Source organism: Branchiostoma lanceolatum, chromosome 6, assembly GCF_035083965.1.
Source record: "Branchiostoma lanceolatum isolate klBraLanc5 chromosome 6, klBraLanc5.hap2, whole genome shotgun sequence".
In the NCBI taxonomy this organism is placed as follows: Eukaryota; Metazoa; Chordata; class Leptocardii; order Amphioxiformes; family Branchiostomatidae; genus Branchiostoma; species Branchiostoma lanceolatum.
In genome coordinates, this window is record NC_089727.1 from 9,018,067 (window position 1) to 9,044,642 (window position 26,576).

General features: G+C 38.9%; 3 protein-coding genes and 1 long non-coding RNA gene across 7 annotated transcripts in view; 3 read left to right on the forward strand and 1 right to left on the reverse strand.

Annotated features, from left to right (window-relative positions):
- Positions 1–46: 46 nt before the first annotated feature.
- Positions 47–2,785, forward strand: LOC136436444 (large ribosomal subunit protein mL44-like). The gene is made up of 4 exons (XM_066430436.1): positions 47–290; positions 922–1,042; positions 1,448–1,608; positions 1,944–2,785. Exons 1-4 carry the CDS (start codon positions 64–66, stop codon positions 2,494–2,496), a joined length of 1,062 nt encoding a protein of 353 aa, XP_066286533.1. The 5' UTR covers positions 47–63; the 3' UTR covers positions 2,497–2,785.
- Positions 2,786–3,319: 534 nt separating this feature from the next.
- On the reverse strand, positions 3,320–18,451 carry LOC136436443 (palmitoyltransferase ZDHHC20-B-like). 2 transcript variants are annotated; one of them, XM_066430434.1, is made up of 11 exons: positions 18,300–18,451; positions 12,985–13,011; positions 12,731–12,825; positions 12,133–12,253; positions 11,678–11,747; positions 11,092–11,245; positions 10,541–10,679; positions 8,783–8,909; positions 7,599–7,706; positions 5,833–5,951; positions 3,320–5,379 (listed from the first exon to the last, which is right to left on the reverse strand). In XM_066430434.1, exons 1-11 carry the CDS (start codon positions 18,412–18,414, stop codon positions 5,321–5,323), a joined length of 1,134 nt encoding a protein of 377 aa, XP_066286531.1. In that variant the 5' UTR covers positions 18,415–18,451; the 3' UTR covers positions 3,320–5,320. The 2 variants fall into 2 exon arrangements, with proteins under 2 accessions (XP_066286531.1, XP_066286532.1); XM_066430435.1 differs by lacking the exon at positions 7,599–7,706.
- Positions 13,840–16,834, forward strand: LOC136436449 (uncharacterized). The gene is made up of 2 exons (XR_010756049.1): positions 13,840–14,573; positions 15,651–16,834. It is a non-coding gene; the product is annotated as an uncharacterized lncRNA (long non-coding RNA).
- Positions 18,452–19,098: 647 nt separating the features above from the next.
- Positions 19,099–26,576, forward strand: part of LOC136436442 (von Willebrand factor A domain-containing protein 3B-like) — a 39,795-nt gene continuing 32,317 nt past the window's right edge. For 2 of the 3 annotated variants that reach the window (XM_066430430.1, XM_066430431.1), the window contains exons 1-2: positions 19,099–19,234; positions 19,711–19,781. In XM_066430430.1, the coding sequence (XP_066286527.1) occupies positions 19,736–19,781 (46 nt within the window). In that variant the 5' untranslated portion in view covers positions 19,099–19,234; positions 19,711–19,735. The remainder of the gene's footprint in view (positions 19,235–19,710; positions 19,782–26,576) is intronic. The other variant, XM_066430432.1, reaches the window with a different exon arrangement.

A 26,576-nucleotide genomic window follows, 5' to 3' on the forward strand; every position in this document is an offset into this window, starting at 1 on the left:
GTATTTTACGACACCAGTTCTGTAGTAGGATTTTACGACAAGCAACGCAAGTCAGGCGGGTCCATGAGCATGGCGGGCCTCGGTAGAAATTTCATACTTTGTGCCAGAAAATCACTATTATTTCATCGTTCTGTACTTAAGTTGACCAGAATACAGACACCACTAGCTACAGAAGTGGTGGTCACACAGGTTAGAGGTACCAAACGATGGGTACGCCCGTATTTACAGACTCTTGTGAACCGAATCAACCGGGAGAATGAGTTGCTTGGCCCCCTCCCTCCCCAACCAAGGTAGGTCATCAGCAGTGAAATCATTTGCGTGAGCATTTATATAATAGGAATGGCTGAAGCTATTGACAGGATACAATATATTCACCTTGAATATTCACCTTGAAGTTCAGCCAGTAGGTACCCATTAAGAGTAATGAGGCTGTGCCTAGTTGGTGCTAGTAGTGCGCATGATAGTTTCTTTTGTTCGCTTCTTTTTTCTTCCTTCCTTCCTTCCTTTGGAAGACAGGAATATATTCCAAAAATTTTGTTATTGATAAGATGATCCTGTCAGTTGTGCAGATTTGATCACTATTGACAGGATGATCCTGTCAATAGTGCAATTTAATCTGCTATTGACAGGCTCTTTTCAGTTGTTTGCAATCAATTATCAAAAGCCAACATATGCCACCAATCTGGGATATAACCCTGCCGAGAGTGCAAGAATTTGTCATTGACAGGATGATCCTGATTCCTGCCAGTATGCACTTCCTTTGGGAATTTTAAGTATACACTTGTAAATTAGTAACGTTTACATGTTTGTGAAGCAAATGTAATATGTTTTGATTCCCATGAAGAAGCATTGACTCAAAATCATAACAAATATGGTGATTGGTTGAAGTTGAAGAGTGACTAATTATTTGTGCCTTTCTAGATCCGCAAAGATCAACTGGAACTATGACAGTGAACTGTTCGCCTTCGGACCTCGACTGGGAGAGAAGCTGAACCTAAACACACTTCGGGCTGCTTTTACTGACAGGTCATATGTAGAACAGGTGAGATGAGGGGAGCCTTTGATAACCTATGAACATTCAATGATTCAGGGATTTTTCTAAATAGGGAAAGAGGGGTGCAGTGCCCTCATACTCAAGTCTAACCATGGGCCCCTCTGACAAGCGTAAAATACAGATTGACCACGGATGCTACTAGGTCACATGTGGCCACAGCCTTCTGTCTGAGCCAATCACTGTGGACATATGACTTTCTGCACGTGTGATGTCAGCAATGAGTTTAATATTGTCAGAAGTGAAGGTTGGTGCGACCTGATGAAGATTGCCTCCTTTACTCCTCTCACAAAGTAGTCCAGTTCAGTATCCAGAATATTAATGCACTCCAACGTCGTAATAGCATTTTCAGTTTGCTTAAAAGTTTGTAAGACTAACATTTGTTGGTAACTGCAGGAAGAAGAGCGTAGACGAGACCTGGGTCTGCCCCAGGAAGATGTAAAGCTGGACATGCAGGACAACACTCAACTGGCAGAGCAGGGCTGGGAGGTCACGACTAACTACATCCACAGGTTCCTAAGGGCAGAGTTCCCTCTACTGCCTGATGAGGGAGTCAAGTAAGTAGGAACAATTGTTGCAGTTGCTTTCTTTTGATCTGTGTTCGGTTTCTTCAAATTCATCGTTTTGCATGTGACATTAGTGGCCGTGGTGGTCGGGTTGTTGATTCAGAATCTAGAGATCGGGGGTTCGATTCCTTAGCTTCCCCTTGTTGTGCGCTTGAGAAAGGCACAAATTTCCTCACTCTGGTGAAAATGAGTACCTATCAATTCAGTTGGGGACAGCCTCTCGGCATGCACATTGTTGGTCTATTCACTAGTTAAGTGCCTTCTTTTCCATTGCTTGTGTAGAATTCAAGTGTAGGCTTGTATTACAATCTACTCTTTTATTTCAGAGCCATTCATGACTACATAACCCAGGAGAACATGTTGGTGTGGATAGCCAAACATCTGGGTATGAAGGACCTCATCCGTTGTGCAACCTTTCCCGTTCCCCCTTCCGTAACCAAACAAGTATTCCTTGCCATCATCGGCGCTGTGAACCAAGACCAGGGCACGCAGCGAGCGGAGATGTTCGTCCACGATTTCGTGGTGGCACAGCTCGTTGGGAAGGACGTCAATGCCATGTGGGACGTTGCAAATCCTATGGGCATGTTGGCAGAGATTCTACAGAAGGAAGGAAGGGGGGAGCCAGAGCCTCGGATCATTAACCAATCAGGGGTTAACACGGTCACGCCCGTGTTCTGCGTAGGAGTGTACAGCGACAAGGAACTGTTAGGAGAGGCGTCGGGAGACACCATGCCGCTGGCTGTAGAGGAGGCAGCACGGGTAGCTTTAGCTAACATGTTTAAGACCCAGGAGGGCAGGAAGCCACTGGCCCTAGACACAAGACTCAAAACTATGGCGGAAATTGCAGGAAAGACCGACTATCTTGAAAACAAGTCATAAGAATCTTTGAGATCGTCAGATCTTTAGATTAGGTATTCTAGCAAATGGGAGTGCTTACCACATTTTCAAGCCAATCATAGCTTACCTGATATCAGTTACATACTTTGCAAATATGTCATGCTCTTTCAGTCTGTTGTAAAATCCATCTGTCATACAGCACATTATATACAATGTATAAAGTCTGTATCTTTGCTGTTGGATCATAATGATGTGTATTACAATTTACATTAGCAAGACAGAGGAGAGTTTAGATTATAGATGATGAAGATAAAAAAAGTTGTTTCATGGATTTGTGTTGCTCGTTTTTCTTTCATAGGATATATGTTATCAATGAGTCAAAGTCAAGGACCATGAACAACATGTTTGATTATATACCTTCTGCTGTCCTTAAATTGACATCTCCGTTTCATGGCCCTGGGCCACACTGTGGTGCAATCACTGTAGCAGGGGGCTAATCCACTGGCAGTGAAGTGTGTTTAACTTCCATACTGTTTCAGAAGTATGTACCATTTTTATAAAGTCTTTGGTATGACTCAATGCGCCTCTTGTCCAGAGGTATCCTACCTGGGGCTTGAACCCCAGTCCTTCTGGTCCAAGTAATTTTAACCAGATGTGGTGAGAGACAGAAGCGCAGACCACTACACCACAGGGACACCCCCCTCTTCCCCTAGAGCTTCACCTTTAACTCCAGAGAACCATCCCTATTCCCAGAACTACCAATAGGAGCTCAGGATTCTTTATCACTTTTAAAATTCGTCCAATAGGAGCTCAGGATTGTCTCATTCATACACCTGACAGTTAAAAGACAACATTACACAAAATATTGAAAGCACAAAAATGTGTATTAAACGGTTTCTCAAACGCACAAGTTAGTGCTGTTGTGTCTATAGTGTGAAACAAACAAGCACATCCCAGCAAGAAAAAAATAAGACAAAATAAAACTTCACCTATAATTACAAGGCCTTTACCTACTTTAACGGCAATGTTTACATTTAAAGGAAATGTTACCATTTAAAGTACCTATACCAGAAAGGTACTTCTATACATGTACAAAAGCTTCAATTGTATTAAAAGCACTACATCAACATTTGCAGCGACTTCAATGTATCTACACATATTTCTTTTCCTAACAGATATTGCCAACATCATTAAATACTACAAATAGGTCTTGATTGTGAAGACAAACCATTGACCAAGCCGGCAATATCTTGTCTTGTGTAGCTAAGGCCACAAACTAAAATCTTATGTTTTACTTTTATCACAATGTGCAGATTTACACTTTTAATATCTTTAATAACCTGATTTTATCAGGCAACCATGTATTCTACATGTTAAAATTTTTGCACAGAACTGTGGCTCTTTGTGATGTCACTGTTTCAAGTTTTCCTTTGAGTATGCTGGTCTTTAATGAACTGAAATGTACCATACCTAGTAAGTCATATAAACATGTGTCCACTGCCTCAAAAAGATACAGACATGGTACAACAGTATCATTTACAGAGGCACCGCTGACTACGATACAAATTTGAGTGATTATTCCTGATTATTAACAACAATTATGTACAGCATCATGGTATGTCCTTAAATACAAGGTATCAGCAATGATTGTGAAAAACTTTGAAGCTAATTTTTTTCTGGGGTATCAAACCATTGAGCAAAAGAAAAGAGGATGGGAAAGAAACTAGAACATACTGGTAGTGCAAGCAAATACATAATGTTTTCCTTCACATGGTCTTACCTAACAAACTACTGCTCTGTTTGTTCTTACTTCAATATATGGTGACCAGCCCATCCAGCTCTGTCCTGCCACTTGCTACAAAATGAAATTGAACACCACATGGTGCCTGCTACTTACTAGTACTTTGGCTGTCACCATGGTTACTGGAATCAATGGTGACGAAAGAAAACATAAGAAGATGTAACAAAGCTATGTTTCCCTTCTGCGAAGGTAAACATAATGACCTGTTGATGCATCTGAATCTAACTATAAGTTTTTTTCCCTTTTTGCTTGATTGTACTTGTTTTAAGGCAAGTATCAGTGCAGCAATCTAAGATGATTTTTCCCTGAAGTTTGTGAACTAGAAAGCTTTCACATAGGGCTCCAAATTTTCTTATATTGCTGTTTGTATCTTTACTAAATATTTACAGAATTTAAAAGGAGACTGCATGGGAACCAAATACATGTATTGTATGTACAAAAAGTGTTGTTTTTATCAGCGATTTAAGAATTTTGATGTGTAAAAAAAAGTTTGGTCCTCAATACACAAGTATTATACATCTTGGTTGATACTAAGTATCTAAAAAGTTGCTTTTCCTGAATACACTGGGTATTTGAAATACATGTAGTCTGTTGTAAACATTTTAATTCTGCTATTTTGCAATCCAAAAAATCTTAGGTTTTTTTCTTACTCAGCCATACATACAGATTAAAATGCATGTACATGTACATGTACATCATATAACTACATGTATTTTGATAAACAGAAAGGATAGCATACCATTGTACTACTACATCTAATACCTTTCTATACATTCCTGCTCAGGTAAATGTATCAAAATGGGTCTTTATCTTAAAATCTCCAATGATGACATTAATTCCAAGGGAACTACTAGGAAGGTTGTTTTCCGAAAAAAGAGACATTTCAAAAACAGCTTGTTGGAAAAAAGACACCAGCATATCCAATGATACAAAATGGTCAACTCTTTTAGACTAAGCTTTCAAGTACTTCTCCATGCTTTGTTCCCCACAAAAAGACTAGTACATAAAGCACAGTTTGAATGTTCTCGGTATGCTGTTCCAAGAGCTGTACTCCCCCCTCCTCCGCTACGTCTCTGCCTCTACATGGACTCTGCTGCGTCCAGGGGGTTGAACTGTGGTTAGGGCTGCAGAAAGAAAAAATGTGTCAATCTTCTTATGTGTGACCTCTTATAGACATAATCACTACTAACACACACAACTAACAACTATACTGGTAGTACTAGGACTGTTAAGAGTTAGTTTAACATATGATACTGCTATTCGTATTAGCATAGCATAGCATAAATTACCGTTTAAGTCAGTTTAGCATAACGTAATATTATCTAAAATGCAGTTGGAAAAATACATTTACACATAGTCAAGCCCGCCCAAGAAGACCACACAGGGGGATAGTAATATGGACAGGTGGTCAAAATGCTTTGGTCAAAGGTAAAAATTATCTAAGGGAGCACCAAAAGGTGGTCACATTGGCCTGGTGGTCCTTATGTAGAGGTGGTCACTTGTACATGTTGAAACACATTTAGATACAGACAGATTCTAGTGAAACTTCACACAATGATAGATAAAGAGTTCTTCACCTGTTTCCCTGTCGCTGATGTCTCCCTCTCCCTCCTCTGCCCAACGCTGTCTGTCGTTCAACAGCTGGTGCGAGTCCTCTGAGGTTCTCCGGGTAGGGAAGCTCATGCCGTCACCAAAACTACAGGACAGGGGGGAGGGGGGCAATGAGAAATAGTTATCATACAAACCAATACTTTGCACAATGAATGCAGATGGTGATTTGAGGTAGCACAAAAGAAAATTAACTACATTGTACTGTCCTCTCTCATTCTCTTATGAAGAGCCTCACCCGCAGATTATACAATATGCCCTTGGGAGGCTCTGCTAAACCAGGCAGAGGTTTCCACTTTTGTGGGGGAGGCCCCTAACCAGCTGTCAGCCTATGAGAGAGTCACATGAATGTTTTCTTTCTCTGATTAGCTGACAGCTGGATAGAGGCCACGCCCGTAAAAGTAAAGTCCTGCTAAGCCCATTTTAGCAGAGCCTTCTCAAGATATATTTCAATAGGCTTTTCACAGGAGAATGGGCCTTTCTATCCAGTTCTAGTTCTGCTGTAACATCATTCTATAACCACTCATTTACACCTTTGGAAACTAGACTACATCTACTGTACTACTTTTCTTGGGATCATTTTACAATTCCAACTTTCATACTGGTGCCATTACTGAGCAAACATGCTGAGTTTTTTTTTTCTTGCAAACTAATTCCAATGTAGAAATGATGAAGATATGACCTCATATTATATGATGAGCTACAGATATTATTGTTCAGTCATGTGTAAGGACCCAAGCCTTCAGAACCCAGTTACATGCCCACCCTTACTAAGTAGCACTGAATAGCCGATAGGTTGAATCTAGGCAAGATGCACCCCCATGAAACTCTTTTCTTGCTGTACCCAGTAATTCGTGGCGTACACCCGCTAGAAGAGAACACTTCTGTAAACCCCACTCAAGCACTCCAGACCACATCTCATTACAGTTTGCAGAAGTGCTCTCAAGATTGGGCACGATTCCTGCAACGCCACTCGGATGAGAGATGGTCAGGACTGTTTGCCTTGGCCGCCGCTATATGAGTATTGTTGTAGTTCATCGTATCTAGACATGACTTTTGAGAAGCTACGTACTGTGGCTGTGCCGTGTCTGCCTTTGGGTATGCCGCAAAAGGATCGGGTACGGCAAGAATTACCGGGTACAGCAAGAAAGGAGTTTCATGGGGGTGAAATAGAAGGGAAAGAGAGGGAGACAGATTTCGTTGTCGCAAGTATCTGGGCAACTCAAATATTTCATACAGTGAGTCAAATAAGTTTGAATAAGTGGAGCTTTTCTTTACAAGCTCTCAAGTTGACTAACTAGATATGTTTTTATTTCTATTTGGTTATCTTGAATTGCTGACGGGTATTTCATTATTGAGACTTGTCACCAAAACCTATAAATATGATAGTGGTTTTAGCATATTAGGGTAAATGATAGTGGCAAATTCTGTACACACGCACACTAGAGTATTTTTTTTCCTCAAAATGTTACTTCCCTGTTGCATTGCAAACTGCATTCTATGGGCCATGTATGTCTTTTGTTAGCAATGAAAGTAGGCAAATTATGTGTCTTATTTTCAAAGAAAACTACATTGAGCCAGTCCCTCACCACCTATAGGTAAGAACATGGAACATTTAAACAGGTGATGCCAACACTACAAACAGGCGATGAAATGCATGAAACTACATTTTGATGGTTTGAATTAAAGCGCCAAAGCCAACGCCAAACACACACGCGGAAGAATCACGACATACCCGACGCTATCTGGACTATCGGGGGATTCAGTGGCCGGGGAATCGGTTGGGGCCGGCTCACTTGGATCGTATTGAACTCGCGTAGGGAACTTCAGCCCATCACCCAGACTACAGCAACGACAACGGAAGGATACAGTTTATTAGTAATAAACAACATAGGCCACCAAAATTCAGAAGGGGAAGGGGGTGATACAGATACAGTAGACATTGCAACAAGGTAGGGGGAGTAGAAAGCATTAAGAACTTATCATACAGAAACAAAATATGATAAATCATAGCTAAGAGATGTTAGAAGGTCAGTAATAAAGAGAAGAGGATTCCATTGGTGTTAATTTTATGTTATTATAGCACGTCACTGGAACCTAAGTAATTAGTGCATGTAAGGTCGTGTTTGAATAAGGATCCTGCACATACATGTATTAGTTCTGTTCAAAGAAGAAATTGTTCGCGATGCACAAGATTCTGATGCAACGTTGACTAGATATGATACTGTGACTAACTTTTTTATGCTAGACAACTCCTTGACATGTTTCATACCTAGGTACGTGCTTGTCGTTGTAACCCCCCTTTCCCATGAACAGTGTTAGGTTGGCAGGTCAAAGGTCTATGGCTATTCAGTAACTGTGCCGATTATTGAGGTTCTTAAACAATTAAATCTTGGCATAAGGCACTGATTTTATTCACTTCTGTGGGTAACAGCAGGTACTACTTAATATATGTTACTTTTGTGATGTATATATTTAGATACATTCAATACCCCATAAAGAGATTGGGGCTTGCAGTAGATAGGAGGAGTCTCAAAATTCAAATTTAAGGAAAAGAAGAATTGCAGATGTTCTTGATATTCAGGAGAGGGACAACTGGAACGGTACAAAGAAATGGTGAAGAGGAACAGAAAGGCAGAATAAGGAGGTCTATAGTCCTTCACCTTTGACATATAACCCACGATGCATTTCCCTGCACATGCACAATTGTAACCATAAACCTCCGTATTCAACATGAAACACAGCAGCACAGAATGAGGAACACAAGATACGAGAATGATGATGATACAGGTGATAAAGATGAACACAATTCAAGACATAGAACAGGACTTCAGGAAAACAGTGCTTTGGAATATAAGATGGCTACACCCATGGACTGTGGTCAGAACGAGGGACCATCCATAAGCGCCCCCTACCCACCTGGTGAAGACTGGCAGGAACCATAACCTCCTGTCCTCCCCGAACACTTCCTTCAGGTTGTTGGATGACCCCAGGTTGAACCCATCCTTGTCAGGACCGTGTCTGAACATGGGGGTTCGGAAGGATTCTAAAGGGGAAGATGGAAGTTTTAAGTCCTTTCCACATCATACGGTTTACAGGGCGGTGACCATCCCTGTTTCCTTAGCCCATTGGACACACAGCCATGCAAGCATAGATAATATTACAGCATGGGGCTAGTCTACTGGTGTGGTAAACTTCCATACTCTTTCCCATTGCCTTACCAGTGTGAGTGGCTCAAACCATACAATGTGGTCTTATGCAGTTTGTACTTGTTGATTTGATTATATGGATGACATCTGCACATGCATCTACATGTATTTCCGTCCGTTTCCACACAAAAAATTTTTCCGACCATACTATAAATCTAACAAAGCAGCCGCAAAATGGGCAAATATATGCCGTAAATTGCACCCAAAAATATTTCTGCAAATGGATACTAATGAGTAGTGTCGTAGGATGCCTAAGTCAATTCCAAAGTCAAAGAACAAAAATGAAGAATTTATCATTTGGCAGTGTTTCCGTCAGAGGGGCGTCTTCCCGTCAAATGACGGCCTTAGGTCGCTTTGGACAGCCTGAACTCAGACATAGGCCGTCCTCTTAAAAAAAAAGACAAACTAAATGCCGAGAAATCTGGAAAAAAATACGAGAGGTCGGCATAATTTCTTTGTTTTTCTTTGTTACTGCGGGCGTGGGGACGCTCTCTATCATTGGACATTCACACTCTTTTGTTTGTTGCTATTGTGAGGCTTGCGAAGAATCGATGTCGGTGCCTTTGGCATACGGTGATCTCATTAAAAACCCGTTTTTCAAGACTCAATCGAAGAAAGTCATAGAAGAAAACAAGGAAAAACGTAAACAAAACAAGAATTTCGCCCGTGCATTTCAGCCTCTACGTCGTGATTTGCCGCGATTCGCCATCATTTCTGACCGTATTCGACACAATATATATTCCTTAGAATGTTTTTCCGTGAAAATTCTCCATATGTACCGTAGAAAATTCACATACTAGTAGTAAGTCGCTCGCTCGAGTCTCTCGACGAGTCGCAACCTGCTCCGTCCCGGGCCGTCCGCCATGTTTTTAAGCGCAAAGCTCATTGATATGCAAGGTTCTAAGCGCTGATTGGTCAGCGTCATAAAACCTGTGCTCTGATTGGTTGACGGCAAGATGTCATGTGACCACATGGCGGGAAAACCCCTTTTACACTTCAGGCGTTTCTGGTCAATATAGATCGCATTTTGTGACGATTGAAGCAGTATTATAGCGACCTTCGTAACAAATTGATTTTGAAAAATTAACAAAGTCTTTTCTGATCACAACATTCAGTTACTTTTCCTGGTCAATCAATTTTCGCGGTACGGTCAATTAATTTTCGCGGTACGGTCAATTAATTTTCGCGGTACGGCCCTCCCCAAGTGGACGGCCTCTCAGTCGCGGTCTGGCGGAAACACTGTCATTTGGTATACGAAACATGTGTTTTATTCAACCTTCCTGACCACATAGATTTCAAGATGAAGGCAACTTTTTTTTTAACCAAACTTTTTTTTTTCGCACGCTTGCATCAGTTTTGGGGTTCCCAGAGGATCTCATCCATATAATCAACTGTACAAAACTGGTGTGTTACACCAAAGGCGGTTTACCGGTTTTACAAACTAAACAAGCAGAACAAACAAACATACCTAATGTGGTCCTGTTGCTGAAGACCAAGTACAGGTGATAACCAAACAAGGACACCAGGCTGATTGAAAACATGGCCGCCGCAAAGAACAGGAACAAAATATGGAACCTCCCATTTCCAATGGTATCATCCAGTTCTTTCTACAAGACGGCAGTGAGAACTTTGGTCAGAGACAGTTCAAAATTTCAAAGTTGTCTAAATTTAATGTAAATTCATTAATTTTTGTAGGGACTTAATTTCGCAGTAGAAGGGAAAAGGAAGTTTTTGTGATGTTTTAAGTTCGTAGCTGAAACAATAGGCAGTCCAGTAGTAATACATTGGAAATGCATCTTAGCGGTGTAATGAATTTGTGTTGGAGAGGTCACTACGAAAACAAAACCACCGCAAAATTCCAAGATTTACATTATTTTTTTACCAGTAAGAGAGACCTAAATAAATACTGTTCAAACAAGGAAAGTGTCAAACTTGACACATAAGTACATAGATCCAAAATGCAGCACGTCGTCAAAAGGCAAAATAGAAAATACATCTTTACAGTAAAACAATACTTACATTCCAGAATTTGACAAAGTACTCCACAGAAGTGCCTGCTACATATATACAGTACAGGAGACCGTAGCCCAGGAACAGCACAAAGAACTTGTAGTTGCTGTACCCAACACAGTTGTTCACCCAAGGACAGTGATGATCCATCTTAAGTACACACCTGTAAAATACAGAAAACAAATAGTCAGTAAGATACTAAACATGATTTTACATCACATACTGAGTCTCGTCATTGTTTAACTGCAAGACAAATGCTGAAGAAAGCTGTATATAGACTGACACTTTTTCACTTCCTTCTTCAACGTATAGAAAGGAAAATGGGCAAAAGCATTGACCCTGGTACTCCTAAGAACATTTCCTACGAAACCTTAAGACTAAAATGTTAATACATGTCCATGCTGGATTCAGCATGTAGTATACACGTTTTTGTTACCGACGGGATAGAGAATGCAATCTGGCAGAATCAGTGATCTTACTGATTGAAATCGTGATCACAATCTCTATTGGCTGAGATTCCGATCATGATCTCTACTGATTGATTCTGCTAGATCGCTATCTCTACCCTGATCTAAAGGACATATCCAGTACTTACGTTCCACACATTGAACAATGATGACATCTGTCTGGCTTGATGAGCTGGCAGGGTTCACAATATCGGATTGCTGTGAGAAGAAATAACATAACATTAATTTTATAAACACAAAGTCCATGCTTTTGTTCACAGCATTTATGACATAGAAGTTTATGTTTAACAACAAAAAGTATACCTGTAGTGAGGACACATACACTTTTAAATTTGTGTATTAGAATGATTTTGTTTATCTAAGGTTCTAGAGAGGGCATATATACAGGTCAAATTTTCCTTTCTGTTCTCAAATTTCTTTCTTTTTTTTACTTTTCCTTGTATAAAATTGCTCTTGACCCCCAACCCAAATATTTTAGATAAAATTCTCCTGACAAACTTCCAAATTTTCAATATACTATTGGCTCCAGCCTTGAGGTGTCACCAAAAATGGACCAGCCCTAAGATGAGTAAAAGATGCTTACATCCTCCAATGGTTCTTGTCACCAGGGGCAGGTCCTTGGCCATTTGTGCCAGGTACTGCTGTTGACGGTCTTCTCTGTCTTCATGTTCCAGTCTATCCACATCTGCCTTGCTCAAGTAAAACTTGAGTACATGGAAAAGACAATAAATTATCCCTTTCCCTTTTCTTTCTTTTACTGTTTGATTGAATTATCTTTATTTCAGACTCAATCATTTCTATAGTAAAATCCAGACATACATAGGAAAAGAACTGCACAATACATTAGAAAACATACAGGTACTCGACATCAAGGCTACGTTCAGAACAAAATTCTATTCCTTCCTCTAGTTTGAAAGAGGAAAGCTTCTGGTTGAGTGACAAGGCTCAAGGAATCTTGGGGAAAAGATACCAAAAAGGAAATTCTACTGCTTTACAAGGGGGGATTGAAATCAACCTTAACCTTTATCTTCCCAACACCTACCCATGTACCAAATATCATCACAATTCATCCAGAGGGTCTTAAGTTATTTGTCCTGAGACACAAAAACACAAACACACACCGGGACATACCTACATGAAAGCTATGGAGGTAATTAAAGAAGAGTGATGTCTTGTCTTACCTCCTGTGCAGGTTTTCCCACGGGAGCAAAGATGGTCTGGTAGTACGACCACACGAATATCAAGAAGAAGACGTGGTACAAGACCAGATACACCACTGGAAGGAAATAACGCTTCGTAAGTTGCTGACCAAAACAATGACAAAATCGAAACTCATTTTTTCCAGATTTTTTTGTTTCCTAAATTCTCTATGAATTGTCAAAAAAAGGCATACAGTAAGAAAATTCCAATAAAGAAATACTGATAGACTACATACCTTTCTGTGGTAGGCTTGTGATGGCAACTGTAAAGTAGAAGAAACAATGTTATTTTTTCTGGAAATCTAAAGTTACCCTTTGCTTTTTAAATGATTCACGGCATATATCATTTGAGAAGTGAAGGGTAACAAAACTAACAATACGCATGTAATTATGAAATTCACAACCACAAAACATATTTAGTTTCAGAAGCACACTACATAAAAAGCACAGACTGGTTGACCTAGCATTGATGTTCATATACATATCAGTAACAAGTGCCAATACAAAGATCAAAGCCCTTTGATATTGATTATTTTGTCCGCATTCATTACTGATATTTGCTAACTGCTCCACTGAAACTTGTTCATTAGCTTTATTTTATTTTATTTTTATTTTACTACTACACAAATTCTCAAAAACATGACCATAGTCAAGGATATCTGATCTGAATTTGTTGGAAGAATTTCACAAAAACATGCACCAACCTCATTTGTCAGTAACACTAGAGCATTTGAAAAGCTGGGAGAATCTAGGCCATGTTTTTGTAGATATCAGACTACTGATGTCCTTCTTATGTTTCTTCGTGCAATTCTAGCTGAATTATCTGAACTTGATGCTCGAGGAACCTAGGAAAGTTTATGTTGTGCTTTTGACTATGGTTCAGGTTTTGCTAGGGTCAGCAGGGTAGCTGGAAACTCAACATTTCTTTACTAGCCTAGTAGGTCTGTTCAAAATGTATGAATTGTGAGGAGATCCTGAAGTGAACTGTTCACAAAGCTTGCTCTAGTCAAAATCTAAGTTCTAACAATGTGATTTCAACAAATACTGTCTTACTTCTTATCAAGTGATTGTCATATAATTTTGCATGTATTACAAAATGTAGGTATTCCAACGCTACCGCGAAAATCGTCTACCGCATGGCGATCGGTAAATTTTCTACCATCTTCCCACACCCGCGGTACAAAAACTATTCGTTTTTACAGGCAAAGTCACCCATGAAAATAAAGGATATAACTTTCTCTTTCTTGTGATGTGTTTGTTTTGCTTGTAAAATATTTCAAACGCCAGAAATTTGCCGATGAAAACGGCGCGGCGTAGCGCGCGCGGCCGTGATTAAAAAACATGGCCAATTTCTCTTCCGCCTGCACAGAATGTGACCCTGAGTTCATGGCGCAATCGCATCGCCGTCTTAGACCGCAGCAGAATGAAAATGGCGCCATTGGAAAGAGCAGATTACGAGCTTAAAATCGGTACCTGGAACAAAAGGAAATTTTAATTTTTTGAGCAGTAAAAGTCGATTTTAAAAAACTCATCGATCTTTAATGATAAAATTTACCACCTAAATTTAATTTTTTCTTCTTGTTCTTGGTGTCAAATTGACGGCAAGAAACAGGGCTACGTTTTGATGTAATCGACATGTTTATATCATGCACACCGGCGAAGCGGGAGCTACTTATCCCGATGGGGGTGGCCCTGTGATTGGATGGTCGCGCCGCGCGATCCTGACGCGCGAAATTTGGACCTCTGCGTTCCTCAGAAACAGAAGATTTGTGACTGAAGGGGCACAACCAAATCCTTTCTGATGCTTTGGAGCAAGAAATTCCAGGTAAAATATTTTGCAGTATTTTTTATTTATAGGGTTGATAAAATGTATTAATTTTTATTTTATTTATGCCTGCCTGAATGTGTGCATGTTTTTTTTGTAGGGCAATGCCAGCAATGTAGTTTCAAAAGCAATTGTTTTAGTCATGAAAACAATGAATAACATTACAACTTTAGAGCAGTTTATTTCTTTGTTATTGTGTTATTGGTTATGTGAATCATTGTTTGCCTTGTTCCAAGTCTAAAATACCATTGTGTATTTTGCAACTTGTTGAACTTGAGGCACCGTGGGCCCCCGGTTAGGGGTCAGCCGGGGAACCTATGCCCAATTTTTCTGAAAATCTTACTAGTGTTCAAGTTTGTCTCTTTTTGATGAAATATTATTCTGCTTGCCTTGTTCCAAGTTTAAAAATACCATTGTGTATTATTTTCACTTGTTGAACTTGAGGCACCGTGGCCCCCGGATAGGGGCCAGCCGAGGAACCTATGCCCAATTTTTTCCCAAAACTCTGACTTTATATGATATTGAACTTTGTCGTTCTTATGAACGAATGCTAATTGCCACAAGTAGATAATCACCCTTTGGACTTCACAGGATCACTGAGAGTTACATTAAATGCTATTTAGGAAGTTATAAATTGCCAAGTTGAAAGAAAGTATTCAGGGATGACATTCATCGCTTACGATTTAAAAAAAAAGAGTCATGACTGCCAGCATGCAGAAGAATCAATGGTTCTTTTCTCCTTGTGAGGTGAAACACTGTTCTTCTTGTTGAGTCTGGTACAGCGACATCCATGACAATCCCACGTGGTACCCAGATGCAGTCGTTGAAGATGGAATACAAACTGTCTCACTCACATTCTTCAGTTATAGTCATTTATCTACTTAATCTATTCATTAAGCGAAATGTCCTTGTTGCTGTATCAGAGAGTGAGTCAGTGAGTGAGTGAGTGTATCATGTAGCATTTGTTCACATATGATATGTGCCAGTCTGATTCTTTCTTCACAATCATAAGAAAGAAAATTGATATAAATGCAAATCAGTATAGTGATGTTAACAGTCTAAATATTTGTTTTTCAGGAGGAATACACCACCTTCCAGATGTGTCAGACATAAGAACAGCAGAGAAGAAATTAGTAATACATGACCATGTAGTATCTACTGAAAAATGTACTAACCCACTTAGGAGTGGGAGATGTTGAATGGTGGAGGACAAAGGTATGGTTGGTGAGTTAACAGTTTAGTTATGCCACCAGTTCAATTAAGACTTAGTGTTTAAACAGAGGAAAACAATGAAATTATGAATGAAAAGATATAACAGTTGCTAAATGTATGTGTTTAGCAATTACATTGTAGCTTATAGTTATACATTGTTGTTGTGACTGAACTCTATTGCAATGATGATGATGTCCACTTCTAAAAACATTAATGTTGATGATAGCCATGGATGAGTAGCCATGTTCTGTAATGTGTACATGGGACTGTCATGATCATCTAACCATGAAAATGATGAAAAGTAAGCTGGTGGTTGCAGTAAGAAGTTGTGTACATTGCATTCTATGGATGAACGGAAATATACCTGCAAAAAAATCATAGAAATCTGTGTACAATTTGTATACTTACTGAAGACAGCCTCTGACCTTGAAAAACGTTGACCTTGTCATAATAAGTGCAATATTTACATTGTCTAGCTATAGTACAAACATCTGTCATATATTGTGTAAGTGTAAAGTTGCAAGTTGTGGTGATGTGATGATGCAATGTATCGTCTACTAATATCAAGTGACATATTCACAGTACGCAAATTCTATATTTGACCTTGACAAAGTTGACCTTGTTATTAAGGTCAACATTCTATGGATAGAACATATTTGTGAGTAATAAAACATAATGCTGTGTATTGTGGAAAGCCGTGAAGTATGATACTTTGTCGTGCTAGCTACTGCATGTACTGTACTGATAATACTGGCTAAACATCAATGGGTCCGTAACCAAAAATGTGGATTTTTGACCCCAAGTCAATCATTTTGTGAGGAAGTACAGGTGAGGTGGCTAATATTGTGTGAAAGAACATCTATGGGTGTTGCTATGTTTAAAATATCGGAAGACAGGGGTGTTCCTATAAAAAGATACAGGTGAGTGAACTTTGGAGGATTTTTCCTTCTCTTGAGGTCAAAGGTCACGGTACCACCTGTAAAATTTATCATGAAAGGCATATTTTCACCCTGTATAAGATTATAATAAAACGACATGAAAGTCCAGAACCCTGTGGGATTATTCTATGTAGTACATATTACCAATAAATAACATAAAGTAAGCTTTGCAGCATTTACTTACCTTTCTATTACCTTTTAAAAAAGGTAAATTATTCATTTTCACAGTTAATTCCCACGGCCGGCCTTTCTGAGGGCCGATTTTGGCAACTTTGTGGAGCCATATCTCGGCAACCGCTTAACATATTGACTTCATTTAAAAAGCATTTTATTTCATTTGATTAGCTCTTTCAGGAAAAGTAAATATCATCAGTGTATCATGTTTTTAAAATTTTGGTTGGAATACCTACAAAATGTGTATGCCAAGACATTCCAGTATGATGATATAAACAATACGATTCATACATTCACTTCTCCATTGAAATTTTGTGAAAATATGTTTTGCAATGTCATTGATTCTCATTGAAAATTTTGCTACGGTGTGAAATTTCATCCTTGTCAAACACGTTGTTCAAAGTATCCAGGCATGATACTCTTGACATAAATCACACGACACATGACTGAATAATAGTGCGTTGGATCACAAATTGATGGCAATTGTCTGATCATACATCTCAGCACTGCGGATATCAAATCTATCCGACTGACACGAATGACAATCAGGACACATTAGGGGCATTTAAGACTGGATAGACCCTTGCTGATTCTGTCAAAGTGACATACGTTAGCAATTTGGCCAATTTATAGTTTGAAATGTCACTAGGTCAGAACATAATGCATTTTGCCATTTTGGGCTTTATCACTTCCTGGTCTTGCTATTGTCTACACTTATTTTTCCCCCTTTTCGCCGAACAAGGAGACTAATGTAAACATGGCTCAACTCGTTAAACCCCTCTAAGCTAATGTTAAATGTTAAGGAATGCTAAAATGCTAAAACTAGAAATCGAAGAAGATATCATATAGTATAGTCATACCTCCCGTCTCCATGAAATATATTTTGTTTTTGTGAATTTCTTAATGCCAGAAGTTACTGATCCTTCCCCTTCAATTCTTCCCTTAATCAATCCCATCTATTTCCCTCTGATTATGGGTCATTCGTCCACTTAAAAAAAAGTTAGGGGTGTCAGCCTGTAATTCTGCAGTACCTGAAAATACTGCTAGGGGGTCCAAAATCGTCAGGACTCAGAAGGGAGGTACCTTAACCTTAGATAGAAACCCAGCCTAATCAGTTTTTTTCTTAGATAAATCACTAAATTTGCTATTTTCAACTAGTACGTTTTACAACACTTACACTATTGGTAGGTAAATCTGAAAAGTTGTCCTATTTTCTGGACGATCGCCACAGGTGTTGTTGGCAGGTTGTCGTCTGACCCGTGACCAAAATTTTCTGTGTAACAACTGGTCCGACTACACTATAGCTACACAGCCATGAAACGCTCACACAACTTAGTCGAAATTCCGATCAAAATTCTGACAAAACTAAGGCGCTAGGGAACATGAAACTCCGTGTACTTACACACACACATCTCAACTACATAAGCGTAGTACGACCAGAGGACGATGAGGGTTATGAAGACGACTGGAAGCCATTTCATCAGGCGGATGCAGAAGTTCAGCACCGGGTTCGACATTTTGCTGGACTAAACTACCACAGTCAGGGGGTGTTCATTCCGTCACTTAAATAACAAATAAATCAGTTTTCACCACAATTCCAAATACAACTTTGCTTTTAAATCTAATCATACAATTGAATACCAAAATTAATGGTGTTTTTTTCCAAATATTTATCTATGTGTGAGAAAAATGATACTTCCAAAATATTTCAAGCATAGCAGACAGATGGTATATCCTGCACAGAAACACATGACGTCCCAAACTGGGTGCAGCTCTACGCAAGTGTGTCTCTCGTAGTGGGTTGCCACTACAGACTCTCTAGTACTGTTATCCCTGTCTCCCAAACAATTTATATCTTAAACCCAACCCGTTTGTACCGAATTTGAACTCCTGGAGTGAATTTCCGAGGGTAGGGCTTTAATAGTACCCAGTTTTGGTGACGTATGCTAATTAGGGCGCTGATTGGATTCTTTTCGAAACATAGACCGCATCCAAAATCAAAAGTGATACATTTTTACTATACAATTTGAGCACAACAAGGATGTTTTGAATAAAATTGATACAAAAATTAAAGTTGTGATTTAAATGTACTTTGTATTCGTTGATAATATTTGAAGTATAAAACGGTGTTTGGGTAGTATTTTCTGATAGATCGTTTTATTGGGTTTGGTGTGTTTAGATGCGGTTGTACCCGGGCAACGGGAAGCAGCTCAACACAAAATCCGAACATGGCTGCCTGACATGTTACGGGTAACCAGTGGCTCCGGGGCATAACACAGCTCCAAGTCGGGTTTTCTCAGTAACCATAAATTTCCCAGTGCCAAATATTAGTGTCTGGTAAGTATAGAATGAGTACTTTGCATCCATGCTGTTGTGAATACTCGTTATGGTGTAGATTTGGGGGAAAAGTTGTTTTTAGAGCGGGCAAGCGATCGCGATCGTTGCTCTACGCGATCGTTTCTATGTCGGTGGGCGTTTAACATATCGATCAGCTGTGTTTGACGTTATGTCTCAACACAATAATGATTTATTGTTATGATACACGTCTATAGACATGATCAATGATATCATTCCTATTTCACAGTTTCTCATCACTAGTTTTGTCTTGAACGCTTTTTGAATGAGGACATTTGTTTTCAATTTTCTGTTGGAAATACGAGAAGGTGTCGGATATGGATTAGAAACAGATGCTTTGATTTTCGTAATGTATCGGAACATTTACCTGATACGGTGGAACATTAGAAAACCATGCCTTGAATATTTCATCTGGTAGCCCCATCCTCACACATGTCATGTTGTTGTTTTTATTTTAGGAAAGTTTTAGAAAAGAATTTTAAGATGGCCACGACATTGGATCCGGTGAAGATACAAGCTTGGAGAGAAGGTGAGTTTTGAGTTAGAAATGAAAAGTTTTTCGTTTGTCACCAAAATTAACATATTTTGGCTTTGACTATTGCAGTTGTCAACGAGGTATTCTTTGTCAAACTTGTAATGTTTGAAATCTCTTCAGATCAAAAGGAGAAAAAAAATCAGGTGCACAACAATTTATAGCCTTGTATAAAAAATCTCTAATTTTACTGTAAATGCCTTTGAGGTGATGGTGATTTGATTTGTGGAAAAGAAGAAAACGGATCTGCTTTAAATTCGGGATAGTCCTATATAGTCAGTACTGTACAGTACTGATAGAAACATCGGTCACAGGAAAACCATGGACATAAAACCATCACGAAAATTTTAAGAAGTAGTCAACTACAGTAAGTTTAGCGATTGTTAAATTCATATCTTAAAGTTTGTACTTTAACATTGCCATTCTAAAGTCAGCATTTTCCCTTCTGTCATTCTATAAATGGTTTCCTTTAGTAACTTCCTACATTTACATCTTTGTCACCTATTTCCTTTAAGCCACAGAAACATCTGTAGTACAAAAGTTGTGCAGCCGTTTTATAATCCTAATTGATTTGCCCTACCTCTCGTTGTTCTCCGATTGTGGCTATGATGAGCACTATTATGCCCATAAATGTCCCGACCCTCTCAGCTATTGTCAGGAGTAATCACGCTCTGTTTGCCTGTGTCCTACCAGGTGTCGTGACAGGTAGTCGTGCAAGGTGAACAAAACACAGGTGTATAATGCCAGATGTTATCCTTCCCCACTTGGGAATTCCATATAACATTTCCTGAATAGTATACTATATAGATGAAGTTTTCAATAGAGAATCTTGAAAAGCTCATGCTTGCAAAGATTGCTACCATATGTTATTTCAAACCTTAATTGATTGTAGAATACAACAATCATTATATTTCAGCAGCAGATATGATCTCTATTTATAAATTTGTTTTTCTTAGTTATTTTGATGGCACATACTGTAGCACACCAATCTCTGACATTAGAAATCATTTCTTTTGATTCCCTTGTATAATGAGTTGCATGCATTGCAAGACAGGTTGCAAAATTCTTGTCTGGTTTGCTATATATATCATGGGCATGATCAACATAACGTTACTGTTGTTGTTGTCAGCTTTGGTGTTGTATATATTATTACCTTCGTCAAGAAGGTTATTCGTTGATGCTTGTCTGTGTGTCTGTTAGTGAACAGAATAAGTCGAGAACGCCTGGATGGTTTGTTGTCGTAGTTGGTGTGTCAGTGTGTATGTGGGAAATCTGAAGATGATTAGATTTTGGGCGAAGTGCTTTGCATAATTAACGAGAAAAGTGTAAAAATGTGTTATATTGTACGTGTTGCCGGTGTTGTTTCGAGGGGTCAAGGATAAGTGGTAGGGTTGCCTATTCGTCATGTGGGAGGCAGGAAACTTAATAGTTGGGACAAATTGGCTTGTCACCCAAGCTGTCGGCAGTGGTATAAGAAAGCTAGCAGCAGAAAGTGGTGTGGAATTTGGTGTGAGCAGACCAAAATTGGATATACACTGCTTTACATCAGAAAGAAGAATCAGTAGTGGTGTGTCACAGCATGGGGATAGGACGGTGTTCAGGGTAGGTGGGTTAACCATGTTATATGTAGAAAGGAAGAGGTGATTTATTAGTATACGTCATACTGTATGGAGGTTCTACATGGAGTATGGATTGCTGAAGAAGTATTTGATGAAGGGTGGATGTAATATATATAGATATCAACTATGCAAATGAAGACCTCATTTGCATAATTAATGAGAATATACTATAACTCAAGGTGGGCTTGATGGATGGTCATGATTTTTGGTATGTAGATAGTTTACGTGATGCTTTGTATGATTGGATGATAATTATGGGAATAAGATTCTTATTTGCATAATTATGAGGTAATTTTAAAAACCCGCTGTGTTCCATGATATGACTATCCAAATATGTGACATTTGTAACCGAGGAAGATAGGAATGTTGATAGATAGAAAATATGCAAATGTAGGCCTATTTAATTTGCATAATTAATGAGAAAATACTTTAATTCCATACTAGTAAATAACGGACGGCAATTTCATACTTGTGGCATTTGGAAGTTGTGTGAATGTGAACGCCATTGAATCAATCATGCTAAAAAGGACCTCATATGCATAATTGATAAATGTTAGCATAACATTCTTTGTTAAGCTCATACTTATGTTATTTGGGTGAAAACGATCAACTGGTATGATTTATAATTGATGAGACACACTCCTAATACGTCAGTCATATTTAGGTTAAAATCATTTGGCGAAGGTATGAGGTCGTAGAACTCTTGTTAGCTTTGAGGTCACAAAAAGAGTTATGAAGAGTTACAAAAGTCATATTGTTGCACTGCAGCCATGGTTTTAATCAAGGTCTTCTTGGATGAAACAGGAAATCATGTTGTTAATCAGGTTCACAGTAACAGTTATGAATGAAGACATGAGGAAGATATGAATTATGAATGAATTTATGATGTAAACCATGGGTATGTGGGTGTTCTGTGGGTGGTCATATTTGATGAACAACAACATCCAAAGATGAAGAATTTCAGTTGATAATAGCACAAATGCAAAACCCTTTTGATCTTGAAGTTCAAACAGGTGGGTGTGGCTGTTATCCATTGATACTCAAACACTGTTTCACTGTTGTCCCTCAACAGCAAATGAGCTCTATGGTGCCCTGGGAATTTTGCCAGGCACACCCAAGTATGCATATACATGTTTTTGCTACCTACTAGTATTTTTACCTCTTGGAAGGAAGTTTGCTTCCGATGAGGGTACTGTTTTTGGGTGTGCTTGTGTGTTTGCACCTATAACTCAAGATCCTTTTAATGGATTAATATGAATTTTGGAATGATTAATCTGAAGGAGATGGGAGTCATTCTTCAATATTTTAAGTTGACTGTTCGCTTCCTTTCCTCAAGACATAGCCGTCAAACCTTATGCTAAGTGACTTTGGGTCAACTTGATATTAGTTAAGTGGTTTGTTGATAAGTGAAACAGGTATTCCTCTTTAGGACTGTTGCAGGAGTACTTACCTGGTGAACACCTAGTGAGGATCACCTAGGTGACCTGGCACACCTGTTATCTATTCATAGTGCTGTTGAAACACATTATCTTATGGTCCTGTCCAATTTGTAAGATAAGTGTTACACCTGTTTCACTTCATAGCTGTCCAAGATTGTGGTTGCTATGCATTGTAAATTATTTGCCCTGGAAGTGGTTGTTATAATGTTGTATATCAAATAAAGCAAAATCATTTTGTATAGTAACTGTTGATAAATCTGATTAAATCTCTGAAGAGTGAAATAAATCTTGGTTTGTGTGACATTTAACACCCTTTGTACTTTGACCCTTATATTAGGTTTTATCACCCTTATTTGTGAATGTAAACATGTCGTGTATGTCTAATCAATCATTAAGGTCCACAATAGTCTGAAAACAGCACAGATTCAGGTCCTAACAGAATCCATACAGCAGTTATCTAAAGGTAAAGCAGGTGACTTCAAACTGAGGACGAAGCATGATGCTTTTTCGTTCACTAGTTGCTACAGCTCACATATTTTAGCCAAGCACACTAGGTCAACCCTAATTTTCTCAATAAGGGTGTTGGGTTCTTTTACATGCAGAGGTTTGACGCCATAAGCTCCCTCAGACGAGGGGTTGCTGGCTTTATGTTCCCATCAAAAAGGATGATGTGACAGTTTTCCAGTCATGTCTTGAAAACAGTCCAAAATTGTTGACTGAAACTAATGGTATGCTACCATGCTACGAAGGTGACAATCAGCTATGCCTTCTGTTGTTAAAGCAAATACACATACACACCAACTCAAGGATTTTAGACATGTGCTTTTGTAATGATAGACGACTATGAGACCTTTCCTTTCATTTCATTGGTAAATTGTTTTTCTATGTGTTGGTGACTTCCTTGGTGCCTTGGTACATAACGTATGTTCCAGACAGTCTACTCTTGCTGAATACCTGAGACATTTTGTATTATCCATATCACATTTTAAAATTGATTTTTCAAAACTGTTTAAAGTTTTACAATATTGTAAGTACTTCTGAGTACTACTTTTAGCTACTGTAGCCATTCTTAATTTTCCTGTACTTTCATAACAGTAACTAAAGATAGGGTTGTTAACAGGTGGTTGTTTTGAGAGCCCGTTTTTCACAATGAAACTTTGTAGTTGTATATAGGGCTGTCTCCAGGACCCGTCCCTCCGTCCGGGGACAGACATTTTCTTGTTGGAACTGACAAAAATGTCACTAAAAATGACAGATTTTTCCCTAACAATACGTGGGACAGAAAAAATTACAGCTAGAACAGACTGTAAATTTCTTTCTTGTGCTGTAAATTTTATAAGGATGTCTAGCTAGTGTAACATTATGATGCCAGACATGTACTTTTATTAATGTAACCAAATATAGGACTGTTAACAGGTGGTTGTTTTGAGAACCTTTCACAATGGCACTTTGTACATGTAGTTGTAAACAGGGCTGTCTCCAGGAAATTTTCTTGTTGGAACAGACGAAAATCAACAGCATGGGCTCCCAAACAATTGCGTGGGACGGAAAATAATTCCAAGCTGGAATTCCAGACTGTAACTCTCTTTCTTGTATGCTAAGTTTTATAGGGATGTCTAGCTAGTCTAACAAGGATTCCTTCCTCAGTAACAACAACATCTAAAGTAGCAACATCATCATTCTGCACATGTAGTCACTCAATGAAAAATTGTGGTGATCCGCCTTATGCACCATGGTGACGGCAGTGCCTGTCTGCTGACCCACAAAACCCGCCATTGTATTCAGTTGTTAAGTTCTTAAAGAAAATGCTGGTACAAAGGATTAGCCCTTTTACAGACTGTCTTTTGTGGTTCAAGATTGAAGTTTTCAATGATACTCAAAAACACTCTGAGAAGTATCATTTATAATATATAATGCACTGATTGGGGTTGACATGATTGTGATTGTTTACATGCACATTATGTCCATCGTTTCACCCTGCAGTTGAAATAGAATTACACCAAAGAAGCCTCATGCTATTTGTTACATTCAATTTCAGAATGTTCTGTTCTTTTGTTTGTAAACTTTTTCCGGTCATAGTTCTTATGAACTTATAACGTTGGGTAACATAAATTCAGGATTTTTCCGATAATGGTTGACTGAAATCAATCTAGCAGAACAATAAACCATCCTTTTTTTCTATAATTCTGTCAGTATCATGAACTATCTTTGCACTAATCATATATATGGTAGATTTTGTCTCTAGTCGTGCTGACACCATGATATTTCAACTTGAAACTACCGTCCGCTGCACGCACAATAACGGTGCTGTCGGACAGGGGGGCACATTAATTCGGGAGAGAAGATTCGTCTTCAATATCTTACCGCTAATCACATTTTATACAGCAGCTATTCGTTCCATCCTTGGCTTGAGGAGAGTGCTATGGATATAGACGTGTCCAAGTAAAAAAAATACACGAAAAAACGGCCGTACCGCATACATCAGGCCAGTTCGGGAACAACCCGTGTGTTGAGTCGGTAGAACTTCACTCAAAGTCGGCCCATCGTCATCATCGGGCAACGTGTAACGTTACATTATTCATGGAAAGTTAGCTGGATGCCGTAGCAATGGTAATACTACTATGTCCATGTGTTCCTTGTTGTGTTAGGAGCAAACTTTGAGGAAAATATCTTCCTCAGTCCACTATCACACGCAGCATTTAGACAAAAAAGTGTTCCTCACAAACCTTTGTCGTCTGCTTGACAACAGGATTCTGGTTAACAATATGGCGGCGGGAAAATACACGTGCCGTAGGTTGTAGCAACAGAGAGGAGTTTTGATGATTGATCACACTTAGAATCCAGTTGTAGGTTAGCAAAAGAGATTGTAATAAGTTGTCTTATAAATAATTGTGTTTAGCAGGCAGGAGATGTGACATTTGTCGTATAAACCAGCGAACAACCGTGCTGGGTGATTCTCCCACGAAGCCCCCAGACTCTGTCAATAAGGGACGGAGAGTTTTTGACGTCGCCAACTTCTAATGCATGGTTATCGAAGCTTTTCAGCCAGTGTTCTGAATACGTTAGTCTATCTGCTTTGCATTGCTGGCGTTATAACTGATTTTGCATGTAGCACATATCCCTAAATACGCCGTTTTCGAAAAATCGCGAATTTAAGTACCCCGCGAATTTATGTTACCCAACGTTATACTAGTATTAGGTTTTGTACATAAAGCGTTATAATCATACCTGGCTGTACTAGTCCTGAGTATTACTATTGACTACCTCTGCATACAGATCATCTGGCTGTTTTGGCCACATTGTTGTGTAAATCATTTACTAAATACTAGCAAAGTACCATAAAAACAGGAAAATAAGCATGATTTTCCCAAATTTAGCATCGCGGTCACAAATAATACTATTATTATTATTATTAATAGTGTGATAGCCTGATACATTGAAATGCATTTCCTAGAAACCTGTTGTATTATCAAAATAGGTCAGTCATTATGTTGGACAAACATGTTTTTTCTAATACACAATCGGTTAATTATCCATGACAGCAAAAAACAGGTTACACAGGTAGACCCACTGTGACCTGTTTTCTTGAGCCCTGAGTAATTGTATGAGTAACTAAAGCCATTTCTAAATCCTCCTGGTCAAGCAGAATTGTGGTATTATTAATCATCACTATTCACACCAAAAAGAAATACAAAACTCTTTGATAAGATAATACAACCTCAGCTTTAAACCTC